The sequence below is a fragment of the Rana temporaria genome, chromosome 2, assembly GCF_905171775.1.
Source record: "Rana temporaria chromosome 2, aRanTem1.1, whole genome shotgun sequence".
Taxonomy (NCBI): domain Eukaryota; kingdom Metazoa; phylum Chordata; class Amphibia; order Anura; family Ranidae; genus Rana; species Rana temporaria.
This window is the reverse complement of record NC_053490.1, coordinates 333,853,480-333,877,068: the sequence shown is the minus strand read 5'-3', so window position 1 is coordinate 333,877,068 and position 23,589 is coordinate 333,853,480. Positions and strand designations below refer to the sequence as shown.

At 46.0% G+C, this 23,589-nt stretch overlaps 1 protein-coding gene across 2 annotated transcripts; it reads right to left on the bottom strand.

Moving 5' to 3' along the window:
- Positions 1-11,106: 11,106 nt before the first annotated feature.
- Positions 11,107-20,865, bottom strand: C2H1orf74 (chromosome 2 C1orf74 homolog). 2 transcript variants are annotated; one of them, XM_040337509.1, is made up of 2 exons: positions 20,693-20,865; positions 11,107-13,669 (listed from the first exon to the last, which is right to left on the bottom strand). In XM_040337509.1, exon 2 carries the CDS (start codon positions 13,635-13,637, stop codon positions 12,861-12,863), a length of 777 nt encoding a protein of 258 aa, XP_040193443.1. In that variant the 5' UTR covers positions 13,638-13,669; positions 20,693-20,865; the 3' UTR covers positions 11,107-12,860. The 2 variants fall into 2 exon arrangements, with proteins under 2 accessions (XP_040193443.1, XP_040193444.1); XM_040337510.1 differs by having other exon boundaries at positions 20,779-20,837.
- Positions 20,866-23,589: the final 2,724 nt, after the last annotated feature.

The window sequence follows — 23,589 nt, the reverse complement described above, 5'->3', positions numbered from 1 at the left end:
CCGTCTTCAACAAAACATTAGCCCTTGCTGCCCAGGAAGCCGAGACTGCCCTTGTAGAATGAGCATTTACTCAGGATGGAGAATATTCTTTACCCTGTAGGCCTTCTGGATTAACTTTACAACCCAAGATGCCAGAGTTCTGATGGAAGCATCTTTGCCCCTGTATTTACTGAACAGTACAATAAAAAGTCTCTGAGTTTTTGAAGGGGTCGTGGCTGCTAGGTAGGCCCTGAGCACTCTGGATACATCCAGCTCACGACAAGACTCTGAACCTGTGTCTGTAAACACTGCTAGTGCCCAGGTTCCAACAGGTGGCTTGGAGTAGCGACCTTAGGTGTGAACCCTCGAAGGGGCGAAGTTCCACCCTGTTCGGGAAGAAGGAGATGTGGTCGTCACCCATCCCTAAGGTGTGAAGTTCCGAGATCCTTCTGCCAGATGTAATGGCTAGCAGGAAAGCCGTCTTTAGTGTCAGGTTCCATCTTGCTACTTGTTGCACTGGAGCAAAGGGATGGTCAGATAGAATTTCAAGGACCAGGGACAATCCCACTTAGGAAATGATCGTCTGACAGGTGTCGCCGAATCTTCAATACTCCTCTGAGGAAAGTGACTACCAAGAGATCCTCCACCCATCTCTTACTTGTTGCGGCAGAGACTGCTTCTACCTGCACTTTGAGGGAGCTCAGACCAAGCCCCAGATCAAGTCCTGTCTGAATGAAACCTAAAATATTGGACGTAGAGGGAAGGATTGGATCAAATCCATTTCCGGTAGCAGATGACAAGAACTTGTCCCAGATTTTTGATTATATGGCATTAGTTGCCGGTTTTTCTGGCTTTTAGAAGGGTTGTTATGACTCCTGGGGAACACCCTAGGGACTCGAACCCTCGCCTCTCAACCTCCAGATTCGAAGATTCAACTTCTGGAGGGTTTGGATGAACTAGACTGCCCTGTGACAGAAGTTGAGGGAAAGGAGGGATCCTGATTGGAGAGCTCACACTGAGGCGCAGGGCTAGAGGGAACCAGGGTCTCTTCAGCCAATACGGAAGTACTGCCACCACCTGGACTGACTCCCTGAGGAGCCTCAGGAGGAAAGGCATATGCTGTGGTGAACCTTCAGGGGCATGACAGGGCATCCACTGCCTCGGCTTGTGAATGCTGCATTCGAGAGAAGAATCTGTCCAGCTTGGTATTCTTTGGGGAGACGAACAGGTCTACCTGAGGGGGATCCCACATGCTGGCAATCTGATGGAAGACGAGGGGGTGGAAAGCCCATTCGTTGTTGTCCAGGAAGTTTCTGGGCAACGTGTCTGCTTCCGTGTTCAACCTGCCCGGCAGATACATTGCTCTGGGGTCCCGGAGGTTCTTCTCTGCCCAGAGTGTGATCAGCATCACCACCTTGAGGAACGACCTGCTGCGAGTGCCTCCTTGCTTCTGCAGATAAGCGACAGCTGCCATGTTGTCTAGATGTAGAAGTATTCTCTGGCCTCTGATTTGGGACGCCAAAGTTAGTGCTAAGAAGGCTGTCCTCATCTCCAAGATGTTGGATACCACTCCCTGGGTAGAACATGACCATCTACCCTGTATTCTGGTTTCCCCGGAATGGGCTCCCCAGCCCTGTCCGCTTGCATCGGACATAATTGTGATCCAAGGATGGGGGACCAGGTGACTAGGTTTGGAGAGGTTTTCTGGAACTGTCCACCAGTGAAGATCCCTGTGCATTACTCCCATCAGCAGTATCGTCTGGGACAGTCGTCGTTTCTTCCACTGCGCCAAGAAACCTGTCTGGAACTACCTTAAGTGCCAATGGGCCCAAGGAACCATGGGTATACAAGGAGACACTGTGCAAATGAGGCTCAGACATTGTGAAGCTGTCAGATACGGGCTCCGGATGACCTTGATCATTCTCTGGGTGACAATCCTTGCCTTTGGCGGTGGTAATGACACTGTCCCCTCCTGAGTGTTGAACATTGCACCCAGGTAGGTTATCTGCTGTGTGGGTGCTAGTTGAGTCCTTTCGGAATTTATTAGCCACCCTAGCTCTTTTAGGGACTGTAGAAGAATTTCCCGGTGACATACCAACTGATCCGGATTGCTTGCTAGGAGGAGGATGTCATCCAAGTAGTGGAATATCCTCAAGCCCCTTTCCCGCAGGGGAACCAAAGCGGATATTAGTATCTTGGTGAACACCCTGGGAGAGGTGCACAGACCGAAAGGCAGGGCTTGAAACTGTAGGTGGGTCCATCCCACTGCAAATCTCAGACATTTTTGAAATGCAGACAGAATTAGAACGTGTAGGTACGCATCCTGCAGAAATCATCCAATCTTATGGCTGGACTGCCTGAATAATCCTCTGCAGGGACTCCATTTTGAAGCTTTTTGGGGCAGATATACCGGCTGAGCCTCTGAAGGCCTGTCACAGGCCTCCACCCACCTGTCCTCTTGGGATCAGAAATAGGGTGGAGTAGACGCCTGCGAAGCGCTCTGTCAAGGGAACCAGAACAGCCGCCCCCTGAGGCTGAAGTGACGTTAGGAAGTTTTACAGAGCTTGAGCCCTTGGCGGAGAGGATGGAATCTCTGTTCCTTTGAAAGAATCCCGAGGTGGGGGATGAGAGAAATTCCAAAGGTGCCCCAATTGAATTGTAGACAGAACCCAGGGGTCCTGACAGCATGTGGTCCAGACTGGGACAAGAACTTTAGCCTGGCTCCCACCGGGAGTGCCTGGGCTACTCTGGCGTCAAAAAGACTGCTTCTGCTCCTGTGGAGCCGGAAAGGTCATTCATCTTCCTGTTCAAAAAGAATGTCTGAGTACCTTTCCAAGGTCTTTTGTTGTCTCTGGGCTGTCTTGACTGCCTAAAATCTATTGGATTTGTCTGGCGGAATCTAGAGGACCTGCCTCTGAATCTTCGCATCCTTCTGTCCTGGGGAAGCACACCGGACTTCCCTCCTGACAGCCTGGAGATAGCTTTAACCGTTTTGTCTCTGAATAGTGCTTTTCCACTGAATGGGATTTTGCACCAATTTTGTTTGGAGAATAAGTCAGCCAGCCAATCTTCCAGCCAGAAGACCCTCTTCACCATTACTGAATGCAACATGGATCTTGCAGAGCATCTGATCGTGTCAATGGCCGCCACCCTGACAAAGTCTGCTGACAACCGAAGTTCTTCCAAGGCTTTAATTATATCCTCCTTGGGGACATCCTGACGCAAAGCCGTCTCAATATTATATGTCCAAGATCTTATGGCATTTGATACCGATGTGAGGGCGATAGCTGGCTTACATGCTGCTCCCGCGGCTAAATAGCTCCTCTTCGGGTCCAGGTTGGTTCGCATGCCTAGCGGTTCTTTTGAAGGAAGCGGAATCCTCCATTGGTAAAGCGCGTTCCTTTTTTTTTTTTTTCGAGTCGCACCACCGATGCGTCTACCACTGGCATGGATTCTGTTAATGGGTATAGTTTATTGAACCAGCCCCATGAAAGTTTTCTATCAGTCTTTGCCCATTCATTCTGAATGACCTGGGTAATGTCGCCTCAACAAGAAGACTCTTGGGGAGGCTCTTCTGCGTCTTCTCAGGTGACTGCAGTTTTGACTGCCTGGAAGAACAGCTTTACCAAGGAGAGACTGAAGCCAGAAGGTTGACTCCTCTGAAGAGTCTACAGGTGGTGAATCTCTAGCTGGTCAGCCTGACAGTGGCAGAGGTGTACTGACTGCTGCAGGACCAGGGAGATTAGGTTCTGTATCCTGAACCTGGGACAACTGCTGAAGTGGTTGAGCGGGGACCCAAGTCGCAAGCTTGGAGAAGGAGTCCTTCATTGTTCACTTGAGCAGGTCTACAGCGTGCTGATTTTCTAGCTCGCAGCCGGACTCATAGTCCATAAAACAGTCCTTACAGACCACTCTGTCTGGTAGTGGTGTGGCCCCACCTGTCCAGCATTTCTTCTTTGTATAGGTCCTAGGAGAGGGGGAAGGATCTTGTCCTCTGGATCTTGATCTCTCTGATCTATGACGTGAAGAATGAGACCTGCGGTCTGATCTGTCGTCATCACGGTGTCTTGAAGATTTTCTGGACCTCTTGGAGTGGGCAGGGCCACGGTGTAAGGAACTCACATTAGACAGTGAGCGCATTTTTTTTTTTTTTTTCAATACTCACATATAGTTGGTCACATACCTAATAGGGGTGCGAGGATCTTTGTTTGCAAGATAAATGACTAATTGCAGAGTTAGGCAAAAGGATCAGCTGCGGAAATTTAGAAAGAAAGGGAAAAAAGAAGGAACTATGGAGTTTTTTTTTTTTTTTTAAATATCACACATTTATTTTAATTATTTTATCTAGCACCATTTTTTTTTTTTTTTTTTTTGAGAATAAACACAAAAAGGTAGCTACCACAGAGCAGCATCAGTGAAACCTAGCAGGGCACAGCTGAGGAGACTCTGACGGCTAACCCTGAATCTGAACTTAACTAGGCTCAGGTGGATGGGCTAATAATCCCATAAACCACCATTGCAAAGTGACTCTGGAAGAAAAAGGGCAAATCTGGCCCCTCTTCCAGAATCCAAGATGGCCGCAGTGATGTCGAGTGATATACAAAACAAAACAAAAACTGTAGCCCACCGCTGATTTCGGGGGAAACAATCAACAACTGCAAGCCTGTCAGGATAAAAGGCACCTGCCCCATCAAACTGACCGGACTTTAAAGGGAGCATCACAAAAAATAAAACAACAAGCACACCTTTTTTTTTTTTTTTTAAAGGAGACCTAACAGGCAAGTTAAAGGAAGTAAGGGATGGGAGAGGGGAGAGACAAAAAACAATATATGCCTAAAAATAAAATAGAAACCACCAGCCTGGAAAGATGTGAGCTGATCCTTTTGCGACTCCACTGGATTCATCATGGATGCGATAGCAGACTTCGTTCCTAAACGGAAACTCTGCGAAATGACCCCAACAGATCCACAGAGGGGTCTCCCAGCTTATTAGCGCTAATAGCGGCCCAAGACCAGGGACTGCGCCCGGGAAAGGCTAAACCCGGCGGACGCTGCCGATTGCAGAGGTATGGACATACATCTACTCTTCACCAGCACAAGAAGGTATGAGGGAAAAAAGGAGAATGTTGGGGGAGGGGCTATGCCTTTAATTTATTCTATTCACTAGCCCTGAAGGAGGAGTCGAGGCGGAGCTCTATCACAAGTATGCTGCCATGGAGGCACCAGGAAAAGGATTTTACAGGTAAGCCGTTAATAAAATCCTGTTTTCTTTATCGTACACCACGGGACACCTAGCCATTAATCATTACATAATGGGATGTCCCAGAGCAATGCCCTATATGAAGGGGGGGACACAGATCAAGCACACCGCCAGGGACTAGAAGCTCTATACTGCCGCCTGCAGTACACTTCGCCCAAAGGCGGCATCCTCACGTGCCCTCACATCTATCTGATAAAATTTAGAGAACGTGTGGACTGAAGACCAAGTTGCAGCCTTACAGATCTGAGTCACCGAAGCCTAGTGGTGCACTGCCCATGAAGCACTTTAGCCCTGGTTGAGTGCGCCTTAACAGAAAAAGGAGGAGTCTTATTCTTTAAACTATAGGCTTGAAAAATAGTCTGTCGAATCCACCTGGAGATAATGGATCTTGACGCCGCTTGTCCCTTCTTGGGACCATCCGACAGAATGAACAAAATATTTGTCTTGCGTATCTGAGCGGTCGCCTGCAGATACGCCTTTACAGCTCTCACGGGATCTAGAGAGTGTAACAATTTTTCCTCCGCTGTCTATGGATTTGGAAAGAAAGAAGGTAAGACTATGTCCTGATTTAAATGAAAAGCCGACACCACCTTAGGTAAAAAAAGCAGGTTGGGGTCGTAGTACAATTTTGTCTTTATGACAAACTAGATAAGGCTCTTTGCAAGCAAGAGCTGCTAATTCAGATACTCTTCTCGCTGAAGAGATGGCAATCACAAACACCAATTTCCTGCTTAAAAAAATCAGCGTAATGTGGCGAATAGGCTCAAAGGGTTGCTTCTACAACACTGACAAAACTAAATTCAGATCCCATGGGCATAAGGGATACTTAACTGGAGGATTGAGCCGTAGTACCCCCTGAATAAAAGCCCTCACTAGGGAATGAGATGCCAGAGATCTTTTGAAAGCGGACCGCTAGAGCTGATATTTGGCCCTAATTGTACTAGGGGCTAATTTCATATACACTCCTAGCTGGCAAAAGGCAAGAATCCTACTAATGTCATATCTCTGAGGATTCTATTTATTAGTTTCACACCATGAAACATATGACTTCCACACTCTATAGTAGATCTGTCTGGAAGCTGGTTTCCTGGCATTAATAATCGTAGAAAGTACTGATCCAGAGAGCCCTCTCTTCTTTAGAATGTGGGTCTCAGCAGCCAAACCCTCAAATTTAGCCCTTGTAAGAAAAGGTGGAACACTGGACCCTGTGATAACGGGTCGTGACGAAGCGGAAGCTTCCACGGCGTTTCTACTGCCATCTTTATGATCTCGGCGTACCAGGGTCTTCTGGGCCAATCTGAAGCCACTAAAATTACTGTAATTCCTTCCCTTTTGATTCTGCAAATCAGTCTTTGTTGAAGGGGAATTGGTGGAAAGGCATAAATCACTGAAAACTGATTCCATGGCACTATCAGTGCATCCGATCCGTAAGCCAGAGGATCTTTTGTCCTGGATACAAAATTGTTCAACTTCCTGTTAAACCTGGAAGCTAATAGGTCTACATCCGGGGTCCCCCATTTCTGGCAAATGGTCTGAAAGATTTCAGGGTGGAGAGACCACTCTCCTGGTGATAACCGCTGGCGACTCAAATAGTCCACTTGCCAGTTCTCTACCCCTGGAATGAAAATTGGCAAGGAATATGTTTTTCTGCCCATCTCAAGATGCTATTCACATCCTTCTGGGCACCCTGGCTGCAGGTGCCTCCTTGGTGATTGATGTAAGCCACTGCTGTAGCATTGTCGGACTGAATCCAAACAGGGTGGCCCTGTAACCTGCTTGTCCAAGTTCTGAGGGCCCAATATACTGCCCGCAACTCCAGTAGGTTGATGGGTACGTTTCTTTCGGCTGCAGACAGTGTCTCGCATTCGTTCTAAAAGTGGCACAGCGTTTGCCATATTTCACATACCAGTCTTGTACTTGAACTTGATGCACGCTGTGCCACTTTTAGAACACATGAGACACTTTCAGATTTTTTTTTGCACCAGGGTCTCTCTCTGTATGCCAGTTGGCCCTAATTAGTTCCACTGTTATAGGATACGAACTGTTGGTATTTCAGTTAGAACTACCTGAATTTGGCACACAAGTAGCTGTCAGAACCAAAAGCATTGCAGAAGCTTCATTTGAATTTGACACAACACCTTAAGTGGGATTAAAGGGTCACTAAAGGAAAAAAAAAATTGCTGAAATGACTGTTTACAGGGTATAGAGACATAAAAGTTAACCGATTCCTTTTTAAAATGATTAAAAATAGATTAAATTCAATCATATAATGTGCCTCTAGTTTCACTTTCGGGTTTCATGTTTCTGTGAAGTAAAGAGAAACCCAGAACAAAAACAAACAAATCCAGGGCAGTATTTTGTTTTTAAAATGAATCTGATAGGTTCTGAGGAGTTTTAGACACACAGTAATGACAGCTTAGACCACCGTGAAAAGCTCCCAGTACTGTGGTTATAAGGAGCCAGACAAGCAGGAAGTGTGGAGATCACAGCAGAATTACAGCTACTTCAAAGCATTCCCCACAGTATGGCGAGTGGGCTTAGTTCCTCTAGGACAGGAAGTGTGTTCCTGACAGCATTGGCAGTTAAAAAGCTTAAAAAAAAAAAAAAACACACACACCAATTCTTAGGACTTGTAAAATGTAATAGCTTTTACACTTTTGTTCTTGAGTTTATATATGCTTTAAGGGCTGGCTCACGCCACAAAAACACACTCCGGATGCATTTCTGCATGCACGTTTTTGACACTCTTTCGGATGCATTCCAGATGCTTTGTTTTCCCAATGTACTGGGGTCTGGTACATTTTCGATGTGTTCCAGTAAAGTCCAGCGCAGGAAAAATGCAGCATGTTCTACTACACTAGAACTGACCACACTGGTGTGAACTATGCCATTGGAAAACCATATAATCTACTTTTCATACGTTTATTTTTTTTTTATGCAAAAAAGAAAAACGCACTTGACTGCATGTGGTGTGACCTGGCCCTAAAGCTGAATCAGTTTTTTTTATTGCATAGTTACATTGGTCCAGCTTTGCCCAATGAATAATGCATATTCAATAGCTGGCTGATCCTTGTGGAAGCAAAAAAATCACTGAAGTAGCTACCGTCCCACAGTAACCACATGGAGTCACTTGCTCAACATAGGCACCATTTAGAACACTTTGCATTTTCTCAGTGAATGAAAAGCATCCTCTGATAGGATGAGGTGGGGCAGTGACATTATCTCCACCTCAAACAAGCAGAGAGTGCCTTGCATTCATTGAAAACATGTTAAGTGTTCTCTGAATGGCACCCGTGCCGAATGAGTGACCCCATGTGCTTACTATGCAGCAGGGAAGCCGCTCAGCAGTGGATATGGAAGAAAGTGAAGATCGCTGTAGTAGTAGCAGCTCCTACTACAGCGCATCTCCACTTGCATAATAAAAGATGCAAAAAATAAATAAGAGCAGTAATATATACATATTACACTTATCACATCTCTTCTGCTAAAGCCTGTTGAGTGGAGTAACCCATTGTAGAACAATGTTTAAGACTGGTCTAGTTTAGCAGATCTGTAAAAACAAACTTATTGCAAATAAAACTGTACATAAGAGTTTATATAGTACATAAGTGGGAAGGTGCAAAAATACATATCCATATTTACAATTCATGACAGGAACAAGCAAATAATATTAAATATTACTCAGATTTGTATTAAAAAAATAAATACACTTTAAAATAAGGTACACTTTTTTTTTCATCCTTGCCCTGATCTAACCTTAACACCCCTTTCACAGGTGCCTATTTACCTTCTGTGAACAGCAAGAGAAGGTTAGGTTTGGTCAGAGGTAGGGGGGATAAAAAGGACAAGTACACATATTTAATAAAGAGAAGTATGCCGAATATATGACTGATTAGAATTCTCTAAAAACATTATTAGCCAGATTCAGAAAGACTGGCTTAACTTTGTGCAGGCGTAGCGTATCGCATATACGATACGCCGCTGTAAGTCAGAGAGGCAAGGGCTGTATTCACAAAGCACTTGCCCCCTAAGTTACCGCGGCATAGCGTAAATGGGCCGGCGTAAGAGCGCGGAATTCAAATTGTGAAGAGGTGGGCGTGTTTTATGTAAATAAACTATGACCCCACGTAAATGCAGTTTTGAACGAACGGCGCATGCGCCATCCGTGGACGCATCTCAGTGCGCATTCTCCAAATTACGCCACATTGGTTTCGACGTGAACGTAAATTACGTCCAGCCCCATTCACGGACGACTTACGCAAACAACGTAAAATTTTCAAAATTCGACGCGGGACCGACAACCATACTTAACATTGGCTAGGCCAGCTTTTTGGTGGAATAACTTTACGCCTGAAAATGCCTTATGTAAACGGTGTAACTTTACTGCGACGGGCAAGCGTATGTTCGTGAATAGGCGTATCTCGCTGATTTACACATTCTAGGCGTAAATCAGCGTTCACGCCCCCTAGCGGCCGGCCTAAATAGACAGCTAAGATACGACGGCGCAGGCGGTCGTATCTTAGCTAGATTTAAGTGTATCTCAATTTGAGAATACACTTAAATTTACGACGGCTTAGATTCAGAGTTACGACGGCGTATCTACTGATACGCCGGCTTAACTCTTTCTGAATCTAGCTATATATCTATTCAGTAAAACAGCACTAGGAACAAGGTGAGAAATCCCAAGCAACCAATCAAACCATCTTGTAACAGTCAGGTTTCAGTTAATGTAACTTGCGCTATTTAAAAAAAAAAAAAAAAAAAAAAAAAAAAAATGCACGTGGGTTTGTAAATGGGCATGTTGCAAAAATTTTACTCAACTTTTTTTTTTTTTTTGTTAACTTCCAATACCCAACTACCAGTTTAAGACTTTCTTCCCATGTTTGGCCACCTCACTTCCTCAAATAGTCATAAGATGAACAGGTTTGAAGCAATGATAAAAGCTTACAGTTTACATGACGCAGGAGGAAGTTGCTCTGCTTCTTCATTAGCTGTGGTGTCATTTTCTATGATGAAGTCATGTGGTTCAGGGTGCTCATTACTGCAGTTACTCATTTCTAAATTACATGCTGCATGAAAAGTAGGTTTCTACTTGCTTCCCAATATTTGTGGTAGGAAAAATGGGAAGCGGTTGAAAATAGCTGCATTAAGGCCACATTCCTCATCTACAATTGAAAAGGAAATTTCCCACAAATAGGCGGGACTTTTCAGGCTTAAAGTGTGTACAAACACATGAAAGTGGCAGTAAAAGTTAAGTATTTTATTGGTATCAAAATTTTAAAAAAGAACCAAAAAATATGAATACAATACATTTGCATAAAACAAAAGAGAATAGCCACAAGGCACAAATACAGTAGGTCGCTAAGCAATGATGGAATTGATGTGTAAACCTGACACCAATATGTTCTAGAGTTCTATACACTCTTTCATCAAGGTAGGTTTAAACTGTTTTAGTACATTTCCTCTATAAAACAAAATGCATATATATAAAAAAAAAAAAACACATTCCCAAATGTCAGTGCGGGGGCTCAAAATTTCAAGTCCTGAGCTACTAGCCAGGCCTCAAGGGTTCCTCGCCACCAGTTGCCCTGCCCCTAATCACGCTCCCTCATAAATTATCTAATGAAATAACACTTAATATTTATTTTTGTAACTTCTGCATAGAACATTTAACAACAACGTTATCAGTTCCCCTCAGCAAAGGCTCTCCTGTGCCATCAATGCAGCCTCACATTGCAGCCTCGACAGGGTGGAGGGAGTGAGAGGGCGGCCAGATCATGACTGGAGGAAGATTTAGAGCCACGGGATCGTAGAGCTGTATAGCACGCTGTTACAGCTTACATTACAATTGTCTCAGCTCCCCATCGCACACAGTCCTGCCTCCTCCTGAACCGGAGCCTGTGATAGACAGAACACATCCCAAAATTGTACCCGCATCCTGTCTATTGCAGGCGCGGGGCTAGGAGGAGGAGAGGCTTTGTGAGAGTGAGCAGAGCGGAGACAATTTCAATGCAAGTTGTAACAGCGCGCTATACCGCTCGGTGATCCCGTGGCTCTCCTCTAACTCCATGCTCTCTTCCGCTGGGAAAACTGCTCCCGATCACCCCCGTCCACTGGTGGTCCGCGCCCCCCCTCCCCCAGGCAGCCCAGCTCCTCGCCAGCCCTCATTTTGGAGGGCTGTGTGTATGCATAAAGCAAGAAAGAAGGGAACAAGGAAAAAAGGGGCAAAAGAGAAGGGGTTACTCACATTGCCAGAAAGTGGACACACACAACGCCGGCCAATTGAGTAAAAACAATGCTGCAGGGTCAAGAAGAGTAAGGGGGGGGGGGGGACAAGTATATACGTACAAGATATAAATGGATAATATATAGAGAGGGCAGAGAGAGCAAGTAGCTGCAGACTCAAGTGTGTTTCCACTCTCTGGCAATGTGAGTAACCCCTTCTCTTTTACCCCTCTTTTCCTTGTTCTCTTACTATTCTTTCCTGCTTTATGCATACACTATGACATTTGGGAATGTGTTTTGTTTTAAAGAGGAAATTTACTAAAACAGTTTAAAGCTACCTTGAAGAAGGAGCGTATAAAACTCCATAACATGTTGGTGTCAGGTTTACACATCGATTAAATCATTGCCTAGTGACCTACTGTATTTGCTCCTTGTGGCCCTTCTACTTTTTGTTTTACGCAAATATATTGTATTTATTCATATTTTTTGGTTATTTTTTTAAATTTTGATACTAATAAAATGCTTACATTTTACTGCCACTTTTAGGTGTTTGTACACTTTTTGAACCTGAAAAGTCCCGCCTATTTTTTTGGGGAAATTTCATTATCAATATATGTGGAAGGAAGCTTAAAAAAATAATCTAAACAGCTCAACACAAAATAAGCAAAGCATCCCCTCTGCTGCATATTGTAAGTCTCATACGTTGTGAATGAGCTGCTTGCAGGCAGCCCATTCACGTATGAGGACACAGTGATGATATGGACCCAGCCCTTTACTGTGCCTTGGGAGCATCTTGGAGAGGAAGTTTTGCAGGATTGGTTGCAGTACAGGAAGGACCCTGCTGGAGCAAGAAATAAAGTATTACACCGTATTGCTGCATTCATGGGCAAAAAAAAAATGCATTTAGCCCTTGCAAGCTGGGGGAGGGTTGTGAATGGTGGATGCTACAAGGGTAGTTTGTCCCCCGTGTTAGGCTTTATCAGACAAAATCTAAATGGGATGCTGGGGGAATGTCCCTGTGTCCAACCTCTCCCAACTCATTAATTTGTGAGTGTAAAATTCAGCTTGAGCTAATGAACTCTAAATTGTGTTTTGCTCGAAAAGAAAAAACAAGACAGGGATAGCCGATAGAAACATGTGAAGGGAGGTGTACAGTTCTGCCTTATCGCTGACAACGAAATAGGAAATATATATTTACCTGACTATAATGATATAATAAAGGAAAAAATATATACCAAACCTCTTTAACAGGCAGGACATTTTAAAAGGAGGCTGTACTTTGATTAGCATTAATAGTTCATGTTGTTGACAGAAAATCTAGCAGTACAATAGTAAAGCAAATACATAATGGGATGGACCGATTACAGATTGAAAATGCATAATGTTCACACATTGAGTCATAGAGCAACAGCTGGTAGCGTTACAGTTTCTGTGATAATTTCAAGGTCTGTGAAGTGGCCTTGCACATGAAACATCTGTCTGAGGCCCTTGATCCACGCCTGCAGAAGTGTTTGTACAGACTGATAGACAGACTCTGGAATGGTGAAAGAATAAACTTGTATTTTCTGGAGTCCAACTTTAGGGCATGTAGTCTGAACTGTATAATGTTTGAGTGGTGTGAAAGATAAGCAATTCTCAAAGCTTTTTGAGGTGTCAAACCAGTAGACAACAGGGAAGTGCAGAAGAAAACCAAACATGGTGCAGAGGTTCCACTCCGAACAGGGAATGTGGGCTACGGATATACTGCCAGGCTTTACATCCTGATAAGACTTCAGAAGTGTCAGGAGGTCTGAAAGCTGGGACCTGATCTGGTAAAGTCCATCTTGGTTTAACATCTCTGGATGCTTGAGTTGGGAAGAAACATCTATTACATGTAAATCTTCCCTGTCCAGTACCAATCCTAGATAAGACACAGTGCTTGAAATATTTAGAATAAGAACAGTGTCTGCCATATTAAGAACATGAAGGGGCCCCTTTATGAAGCCCAACTGATGAAGCTCCTTAAGGTATCCCTGAATTTGTACCACACCTGCTCCACCGAGATCATATAGAAAACCATTCTTCAGTCCACAGTCTACAAACAGAATTTCAGCGGCAAGTTTCAGGGCCTGCGATCTCTTCCTGTGTTCAAGGTGATTCTTCGCAGCCAAATGCAGATCCCTTACAAGGGACATGATCTAGGAAAGCATGGACTCCGATGTACACCCTGGAACACAAAATACATTTAAGATCAACAGTAAAGTCAAAGGCCACATACCTTGAAGATTAAAATAAAATGTATCTGTATGATCATAATGTCTTTACAGTCATGGCTGCTGACATAGGCGTGCGCACAGGGTGTGCCAGGTGTGCCCAGGCACACCCTAATCACTCCCTGCAGTGCAGATTCCCCCTGCTGCCTGGTGTCCCCTCCCACAGCATGGCTGGCTTGCCTCCTCTCCCATTGGCTACTGCAGTGGGCACACAGATGATATTTCAGGATGAGTGGGGGAAGAGGTAATGTAATTTACCGGCCCCTTCCCTTTCTGAATGAACACAGTGAGAGACCTGTACCGTGTTTTTCAGCTTTCAGGTGCACACCCTAATGCAACAGGCTGCGCACACAAATGGCTGCTGAGCAGTGACACAGTGGTCAGTTTACATGCCTCGGTCATCCGCGGGTCTCCCATCTCTCCTCTCACTGCTTGTCTGCTCCTGTGTCAGTGCCTGCCCCCTCCACGCCTGCTGCTAAAATTACTTTGATTACTTTTATTGTAAGCCCCACTTACATTAGAGTTCCCAGCCTTCCCCCCTAAATCAGGGTTCCCAAAGCCCCCCTTACATCAGAGACTGTAGAGCACTCCTTATATCCGAGTCTCCCTTACCTTAGTGTACTCGATTGGAAGTAGAAGAGACATTGGTCACAAAGGATGGCGAGCTCACTCACCTGAGGATGGAGGCTCAGGCAATGGCACCTTTCTTCCACCATGTATCTGGCGGCTGCTGCTGGGCTTCAAATTTCCCACCCACACATCCCTTTTCTGAGGCACAGCACACTGGGGATTGAAGTGTGAGTGGGAAAACACTAAAGGGTCCATATACTAAAGGCAAATATCCTGCAGTTGCCCTTTGTGCAGTTGCTCCAGAGCTTCACTTTGCAATGAGTCCTCAATCACGTGCAAGGAAAAAAATAAAAATTTGATTGGATGATGGAAGTCACAGGTTAGTTTTCTTTAGTAAATCAACCCCAAAAGGGGTAGATGAAGGAGAAGGAGCAGCTCACACCTATGGATCTGAATAATGTATCCACGTTTAAGGCGGTATGAAACCCAGACACATGGTTCAAAACCCAGACTGGACGGGTGGCAACCCCTTTTGTAAAATACCTCTGAAAAGCAATTGCATAAAGCTGCACCACTCTTCTAAACTGAGAAAACAGTAGGTACTGCTCAAGCCACTTTGTTAATTAGGAAATTGCTCAGTTTTCTTTGCCATTTCTGCACCAAACACAACATAGACAGCATGAAAACTAGATCTCATATTTAAGAGGACCTGTCATGCTTTTTTCTATTAGGGATGATTAGGAATAAAAGTGATCCATTTTTATTTTTTTTTATTTCCAGTGTTAAAATATAAAATAAAAATAAATAAGAAAACCAAGTAAAAAATGTTTTAAAGCGCCCCGTCTCGACGAGCTCGCGTGCAGAAGCGAACGCATACGTGAGTAGGCCCACATATGAAAACGGTGTTCAAACCACACAAGTGAGGTATCACCGCGATCGTTAGAGTGAGAGCAATAATTCTAGTCCTAGACCTCCTCTGTAGCTCAAAAGATGCAACCTATAGAATTTTTTAAACGGCGCCTATGGAGATTTTACTCGGCGTAACATTTTCTTTCACAATGTATAAAAAAAATTGGGCTAACTTTACTGTTGTCTTATTTTTTAATTAAAAAAGGTGATTTTTTTTCCAAAAAAAGTGCGCTTGTAAGATCACTGCGCAAATACGGTGTGACAAAAAGTATTGCAATGACCGCCAGTTTATTCTCTAGGGCAGGGGTGTCAAACTCAAATTCATCGGGGGCCACATCAGCAGTTTGGTTGCCCTCAAAGGGCCGGTTATATCTGCACTCCAGTTTTCTTGCGCTGCGTAGGGAGCGCAGGGTTCAGGAGCGCGCTGCAGAGGGAGTGCAGGGCTCAGAAGTATGCTATGCACAGTGTGCAACAACTGATTTTATCCCTCCTAGTGGGTTCTGACCTCACCGCCCCCCTGCTCTCTCCTTCCTACCTGACCCAGCTCTAAGGCTGCAGCCCACTGGATAAAAGAAAAAAACATAGCCGTCAGAGCTCTCAGGAACCTCGGACACTGACAGCTATGCCGGGAGGACTGCGCAGAAAATTTCATAAAACAATTAATCAATCAAATAAAATAATTCTAAGATAGCCCTACTGGGTAGTGAATACAAATCCCCAGTGCTGCAAGAACACACAATTGTGCAAATATATAAACAAACAAACTAATTCCATATAACAATCAATAAAAAGCATTAAAAAAACCATGGCTATGAATGAACATTTTATTAATAATTATAGAAATATAGTTTGTTATTTATAGATTTGTACAATTGTGTATTTTTGCAGCATTGATTCACTGAGAGAGACATTAGGATCAGAGAGACAGGGGAGCTGAGGGAAAGGAGAGAGAGACTGCTAGCCCTACCTTCCATGCCAGTGTCTCCTTTGATCCTTCCAGCGGCTCCCTGGTCTGGCAGCGTGCCTGTCCTCTGGGTCCCCAGTCAGTCTGTTCCCCGGGCCTCATTTCACTATGAAGGGAAAGTTGGAGCAATCCCTGCTCTGGACTGGAGGCACGGGAGATGCTGCGCCCGCCGCTTCTCACCTCTTGGGGGGGCGGGGTCAGGGGAGCGAGGTCAAGGAGGCGGCGGCCACGGATTATCTCCTGACTGCCGGGCTCTCAGGCTGATCTGTCCTCGGCTCTGCACCTCGCTGATCACGTCCATGACAGCGATCCGCTGCGGGGGCCACATGGCAAGGCCTGGCAGGCCGGATTCGGCCCGCGGGCCTTGTGTTTGCCACCCCTGCTCTAGGGTGTTACAAAAAATATATATAATGTTTGGGGGTTTTAAGTAATTTTCGAGCAAAAAAAACTGTTTTAGTCTTGTAAACGCCAGATCTGAAAAACAGCCAAGGTCCTTAAGTGGTTAAATGGATCATTGGTAAACTTTTTTTATTACATTTTTTTCTTGTTTGGTTACTTTACAGCATCCGCAGATCAAGTTCAGCCCTTTGATCTACAGATGAATGCAACAGAGTAGATACAAAATGTTACTTTGTTTAGAAAGAACAGACACAGATACAATGTTGATAAACACAGATTCAGACCTTGTTTGTTTTTTTGATAGCAGCAGTAAGAATTCTGCCCCCTGTGAAGTGAATGGTGCAGCTCTGCAATGCATACGGCTGCAGACAATGCACATGGATTTAAACGGTTAAAACAGGTGGTGAACAGGTGACTAAATGCCTTCCAGTCACCTGAAAAGCGACCCACCACAGATTGCAAATGTAAACAAGCCCCAATGTTGGCCATAGATGCTTTGCTACATGATCAATCTCTCCCAATAGGAATAATTACACTATAGTCAACAACCCATTCAGTCCATATGACACACAGGGAAGTCAATTTTAATCAATAGTCAGAAGTTATGATTATGAGTTATCGATCACCTCTATGCGTGAAATCTGATTGAAAAACAATTAAATTCATGAATAAAGCAGTTCGTGTCCCCCAACTGAAAACAAAAAATGCAGCGCTGGGAAAATGAAAAAAATAAACAATAATGTCTATATAAAACACTTATATGTGTAAACATAAGGTGTATAAGTCCATGAATTGGTGGAAGTAATCTTAAATTGAAAAAAGTCAATCAATATATATGAAACACTTTAGGCGTATATTCCAATTCCATAAAAAGACAAGTCCACAAAAATAAACGTGAAAAATAAAAGTGAGATGATCAATCAAATAATAGTGACACGACACCCGCGGTGATCCAAAATGTAATGAAAGTGATATCGCCCGCCACCAATGGAGGCTTACCGGATGCGATGGACCCAAATGAGCTTATGCCCAAAGGATCAATAAAGCTTATAACTCAATTGAGTATGGAAATGGACCGAACCACACCAAACGATCGATCAGCAGACAACGGTGAAATCCTCACTTAATGACAGGTGAGCAGGATGACTCCAGTTGAAAGATGACTCATAGAAGTGGAAATACTTTATTACTTCTGGACCTTCCAACCCGAGGAGAGGCTGAACCTGGGTGGGGATGGTTCGGTAGGGGGGTTTTTCTTTCTTCCTCTTCATTCGTAGCTTGATTGTCTGGAAGAGTCTTAGGTGGTCTGATCGTCCGACCAAAAAAAAGGACGATCAGACCACCTAAGACTCTTCCAGACAATCAAGCTACGAATGAAGAGGAAGAAAGAAAAACCCCCCTACCGAACCATCCCCACCCAGGTTCAGCCTCTCCTCGGGTTGGAAGGTCCAGAAGTAATAAAGTATTTCCACTTCTATGAGTCATCTTTCAACTGGAGTCATCCTGCTCACCTGTCATTAAGTGAGGATTTCACCGTTGTCTGCTGATCGATCGTTTGGTGTGGTTCGGTCCATTTCCATACTCAATTGAGTTATAAGCTTTATTGATCCTTTGGGCATAAGCTCATTTGGGTCCATCGCATCCGGTAAGCCTCCATTGGTGGCGGGCGATATCACTTTCATTACATTTTGGATCACCGCGGGTGTCGTGTCACTATTATTTGATTGATCATCTCACTTTTATTTTTCACGTTTATTTTTGTGGACTTGTCTTTTTATGGAATTGGAATATACGCCTAAAGTGTTTCATATATATTGATTGACTTTTTTCAATTTAAGATTACTTCCACCAATTCATGGACTTATACACCTTATGTTTACACATATAAGTGTTTTATATAGACATTATTGTTTATTTTTTTCATTTTCCCAGCGCTGCATTTTTTGTTTTCTGTTTGTATTGCTTTCCTTTTTTTCACTGGACTGTATGCAGCTGCTCAACCACTTTGATAGCGCAGATTTATTTTTTATTTTCTAATTCGTGTCCCCCAACTGCACGCCCGAACGAGTGTGTGCGATTGGGGGGCACACACACTCGTTCAGGCGTGCGATTGGGGGGCGCACACACTCGTTCAGGCGTGCGATTGGGGGGCGCACACACTCGTTCAGGCGTGCGGTTGGGGGGCGCACACTCTCGTTCAGGCGTGCCGTTGGGGGGCGTGCACACACTCGTTCAGGCGTGCCGTTGGAGGGCGTGCACACACTCGTTCAGGCGTGCCGTTGGGGAGGGCACACACTCGTTTAGCCGTGCGGTTGGGGAGGGCACACACTCGTTTAGCCGTGCGGTTGGGGAGGGCACACACTCGTTTAGCCGTGCGGTTGGGGAGGGCACACACTCGTTTAGCCGTGCGGTTGGGGAGGGCACACACTCGTTTAGCCGTGCGGATGGGGAGGGCACACACTCGTTTAGCCGTGCGGATGGGGAGGGCACACACTCGTTTAGCCGTGCGGATGGGGAGGGCACACACTCGTTTAGCCGTGCGGATGGGGAGGGCACACACTCGTTTAGCCGTGCGGTTGGGGAGGGCACACACTCGTTTAGCCGTGCGGATGGGGAGGGCACACACTCGTTTAGCCGTGCGGATGGGGAGGGCACACACTCGTTTAGCCGTGCGGTTGGGGAGGGCACACACTCGTTTAGCCGTGCGGTTGGGGAGGGCACACACTCGTTTAGCCGTGCGGATGGGGAGGGCACACACTCGTTTAGCCGTGCGGATGGGGAGGGCACACACTCGTTTAGCCGTGCGGATGGGGAGGGCACACACTCGTTTAGCCGTGCGGTTGGGGAGGGCACACACTCGTTTAGCCGTGCGGATGGGGAGGGCACACACTCGTTTAGCCGTGCGGATGGGGAGGGCACACACTCGTTTAGCCGTGCGGTTGGGGAGGGCACACACTCGTTTAGCCGTGCGGTTGGGGAGGGCACACACTCGTTTAGCCGTGCGGATGGGGAGGGCACACACTCGTTTAGCCGTGCGGATGGGGAGGGCACACACTCGTTTAGCCATGCGGATGGGGAGGGCACACACTCGTTTAGCCATGCGGATGGGGAGGGCACACACTCGTTTAGCCGTGCGGATGGGGAGGGCACACACTCGTTTAGCCGTGCGGATGGGGAGGGCACACACTCGTTTAGCCGTGCGGTTGGGGAGGGCACACACTCGTTTAGCCGTGCGGATGGGGAGGGCACACACTCGTTTAGCCGTGCGGATGGGGAGGGCACACACTCGTTTAGCCGTGCGGTTGGGGAGGGCACACACTCGTTTAGCCGTGCGGTTGGGGAGGTCACACACTCGTTTAGCCGTGCGGTTAGGGAGGGCACACACTCGTTTAGCCGTGCGGTTAGGGAGGGCACACACTCGTTTAGCCGTGCGGTTAGGGAGGGCACACACTCGTTTAGCCGTGCGGTTGGGGAGGGCACACACTCGTTTAGCCGTGCGGTTAGGGAGGGCACACACTCGTTTAGCCGTGCGGTTGGGGAGGGCACACACTCGTTTAGCCCTGCGGTTGGGGAGGGCACACACTCGTTTAGCCGTGCGGATGGGGAGGGCACACACTCGTTTAGCCATGCGGATGGGGAGGGCACACACTCGTTTAGCCATGCGGATGGGGAGGGCACACACTCGTTTAGCCGTGCGGATGGGGAGGGCACACACTCGTTTAGCCGTGCGGTTGGGGAGGGCACACACTCGTTTAGCCGTGCGGTTGGGGAGGGCACACACTCGTTTAGCCGTGCGGTTGGGGAGGGCACACACTCGTTTAGCCGTGCGGTTGGGGAGGGCACACACTCGTTCGGGCATGCGGTTGGGAGGCACACACTCGTTCGGGCGTTCCTAAACATTCATTTGGAGAGAAAAAATTCCCCCATCCTGCTTATTCGAATTTCTCATAAATTGACCCCACTAATGATTAGAAGATTGAAGAAACATTCTTAAAGAAAAGTCGAATGAACAAAAGTCTATTAAGTTTCTTTATAATGAAAGCCTAGAGATGCAGCACTTTATACAGTGGAGTGCTGAGTATTAGAGTAGAGCCAGCCTATGTATGAGGGAAGCCATACACATCCCTGTCCTTACCTGACCTCTGGGTGGAGACCCTCATACACAGCAGACCTGGGAAGGAAAGGCAGTCTCTCCTTCCGGTGTCTCGGTGTGTCACTCACATAACATCCGCCTTCTCTTCACAGGTCTGCAGGATTCTCCTGTGCCGTAAAGTACGAGTGCTGTGAATGTGTTTCTATGAAGTGATGGGAGGGGAGGCTGCATGCACGATCCATGTGTGTGACGTCAACCTGCGAGCTAAACATTAACCCAATACTGTCCTTCCTGCTGCCTCTCATATAAAGACACTGTTCCCATCTCCTCTGTAATGTACAGTCACCTTCCTCCCTGCTGGCCATGGGACTCTCCTTGTTTGCTTCCTGTGTCTCAGACTGACAATATACACATGAACTTTGCAGACTGATACTTTAGTTCCACATTCCAGAGAGAGGATTGTCTGTGTGTAATCTTCCCTCAGTACAGCCTCATGTCTATAATATGGTGGCTGGATAGGTTCAGTCAGGACTGGTTCACCCCAGAACATGGTTCAGGGAAGGCGTAGTCCCTTAAACACCGCGCTCAAACACACACGGCCCTGACGCGGGTGCTAATATATTGTTACCATCACCCCAAATACAATGCATTTGGTGGGCACCAAATTATATGGTACACATAATCGCACCCACAGAAAAAATGCGTTGCTGCTTAGGAGATGACTGGGGGTACCATTATTCCTAATAGCACCCCACCCACACACTGGAAACAACATGTGAATAGGCTGCTGTGCCCAAGCAAATAAAGTCACCGGAAACCGCATTGATGCGAACCGGGGGTACCATGCGATTTGGTTCCATGCAATTTGAAATGTAGTGCATGCGCTACTTTTTCTGCTTTTAAGTGCGATTTGCACTTTTTTTTTATTAAAAAATAAGACAACAGTAAAGTTATCCCCATTTTTTTTAATATTATGAAAGATAATGTTACGCCGAGTAAATTCATACCCAACATGTCATGCTTCAAAATTGCGTCCGCTCGTGGAATGCCGACAAACTTTTACCCTTTTAAATCTTCATAGGCGACGTTTTAAAAATCTACAGGTTGCATGTTTTCAGTTACAGAGAAGGTCTAGGGCTAGAATTATTGCTCTCGCTCTACCAATCGCGGCGATACCTCACATGTGTGGTTTGAACACCGTTTACATATGCGGGCGCTGCTCACGTATGTGTTCGCTTCTGCGCGCAAGCTCGTCGGGACGGGGTGTGCGTTTTCTGGCTCCTATTTTTTTTAGCTGACTCCCAGATTCCAAGCAAATTTGTCAAACCCTGGTATACAGTATATGTCATTGTATACAGTATATGGGATTGTACAGTATATGGGATTGTATACAGTATATGTCATTGTATACAGTATATGGGATTGTACAGTATATGTCATTGTATACAATATATGGGATTGTAATATATGGGATTGTATACAGTATATGGGATTGTATAATTTTTTTTTTACCTTTTATTGGTTGAACTGGATGGGCTTGTATCTCTTTTCAGGCAGACTAACTATGTAACAAGCTTTGTTTTCTCAAGAGTGATCCACATTCAGATCACTCTTCAGGCTAGGTTCACATGTTTGCGAGTCAGGATCACATGTTTTCCTAACCCACAGGCAAAACATAAAGGCACCCACATGCATCAGCACAATGCCCCACATGAAACCGCATGGTGCTACAGCACCATGCGGGTTTTATGCGGCCAGTTGAAAAACATTTAAATAAGAATTACTGGCCTTTTTTGCCACATTTCTCATCATTTCATCAGTAGCTTATTCAAATGAATAGGCTTCTGTCCCATGACGTGCACACATCAGTGTGAACCTAGGCACAGGGCACAGATGGTGAGGAGGCATTATATATAGTATGTATAGACAGCACACAGTACCACTTCTCCTATTCTATATTGGGTGGAGTTCGCAGGATCTGTTCTATGTACATTGGTGCAACTTGCACTCCGACTTTGAGAGACGTGGGGTCCCCCCCAAAATCCATACCAGAGCCTTATCCGAGCATACAGCCAAGCATGCCAGAAAAGGGGGGACGACCCTGGGCTATGGTCATGAGGGTCTGCGGGCAGGGGGCTTATCAGAATCTGGAATCCTCCTATGTAAATGAGTTTGGGGTACATAGTACTCCTACCCAATCACCCCCCCAAAAAAACTGTGGAATTTAAGGCCATTTTTGACAAGTCCTTAATTAAAAATGAATATTGTCTCCCGATGTAGATCCAAAGTCAACCACGATGGCCGCTGCTGCCGCCGCCGCCACCCTGATAGAAAATAAAGCACTCTTCCCCCGACTAATGCTCTCGCCATTCTGGCAGATCCCATGTCTGACAGTTCTTTTATAGCTATGGGGTGTGGCCATGTGGTGATGTAACTGGAGACCCCACCCCCTTGTGACATCACAGACCCATCATGCCCGGGTCCTTGACGTCACCGCATGGCCATGCCCCATAGCTTTAACCACTTGAGCACCGGGCCATCGTCAAATGACGGCTTCACGGTGACTCTGAATATTCAACAGGACGTCTATTGACGTCCTGTATTCCTCCGGCCACTGGGGGGCGCGCGAGCGCGCCGGCGCGTCCCCGAGATGCCGATGCGCGTGCCTGGCGGTCGCGATGTCCGCCAGGTACCCGCGATCGGTAACGACAGAGCAGTGACGTGGAGCTCTGTGTGTAAACACAGAGCTCCACGTCCTGTCAGGGGACAGAGGAGACCGATCTGTGTCTCTTGTACATAGGGACACAGATCGGTCACCTCCCCCAGTCACCCCCCTTCCCCCACAATACAGGTATACATATTAACCCCTCCCTCACCCCCTAGTGTTAACCCCTTGAATGCCAGTCACATTTATACAGTAATTAGTGCATATTTATCGC

Coding starts and splice junctions, on each gene's coding strand:
- C2H1orf74 (XM_040337509.1), bottom strand. CDS start 13,637: ATGTCCCTTGTAAGGGATCTGCATTTGGCTGCGAAGAATCACCTTGAA.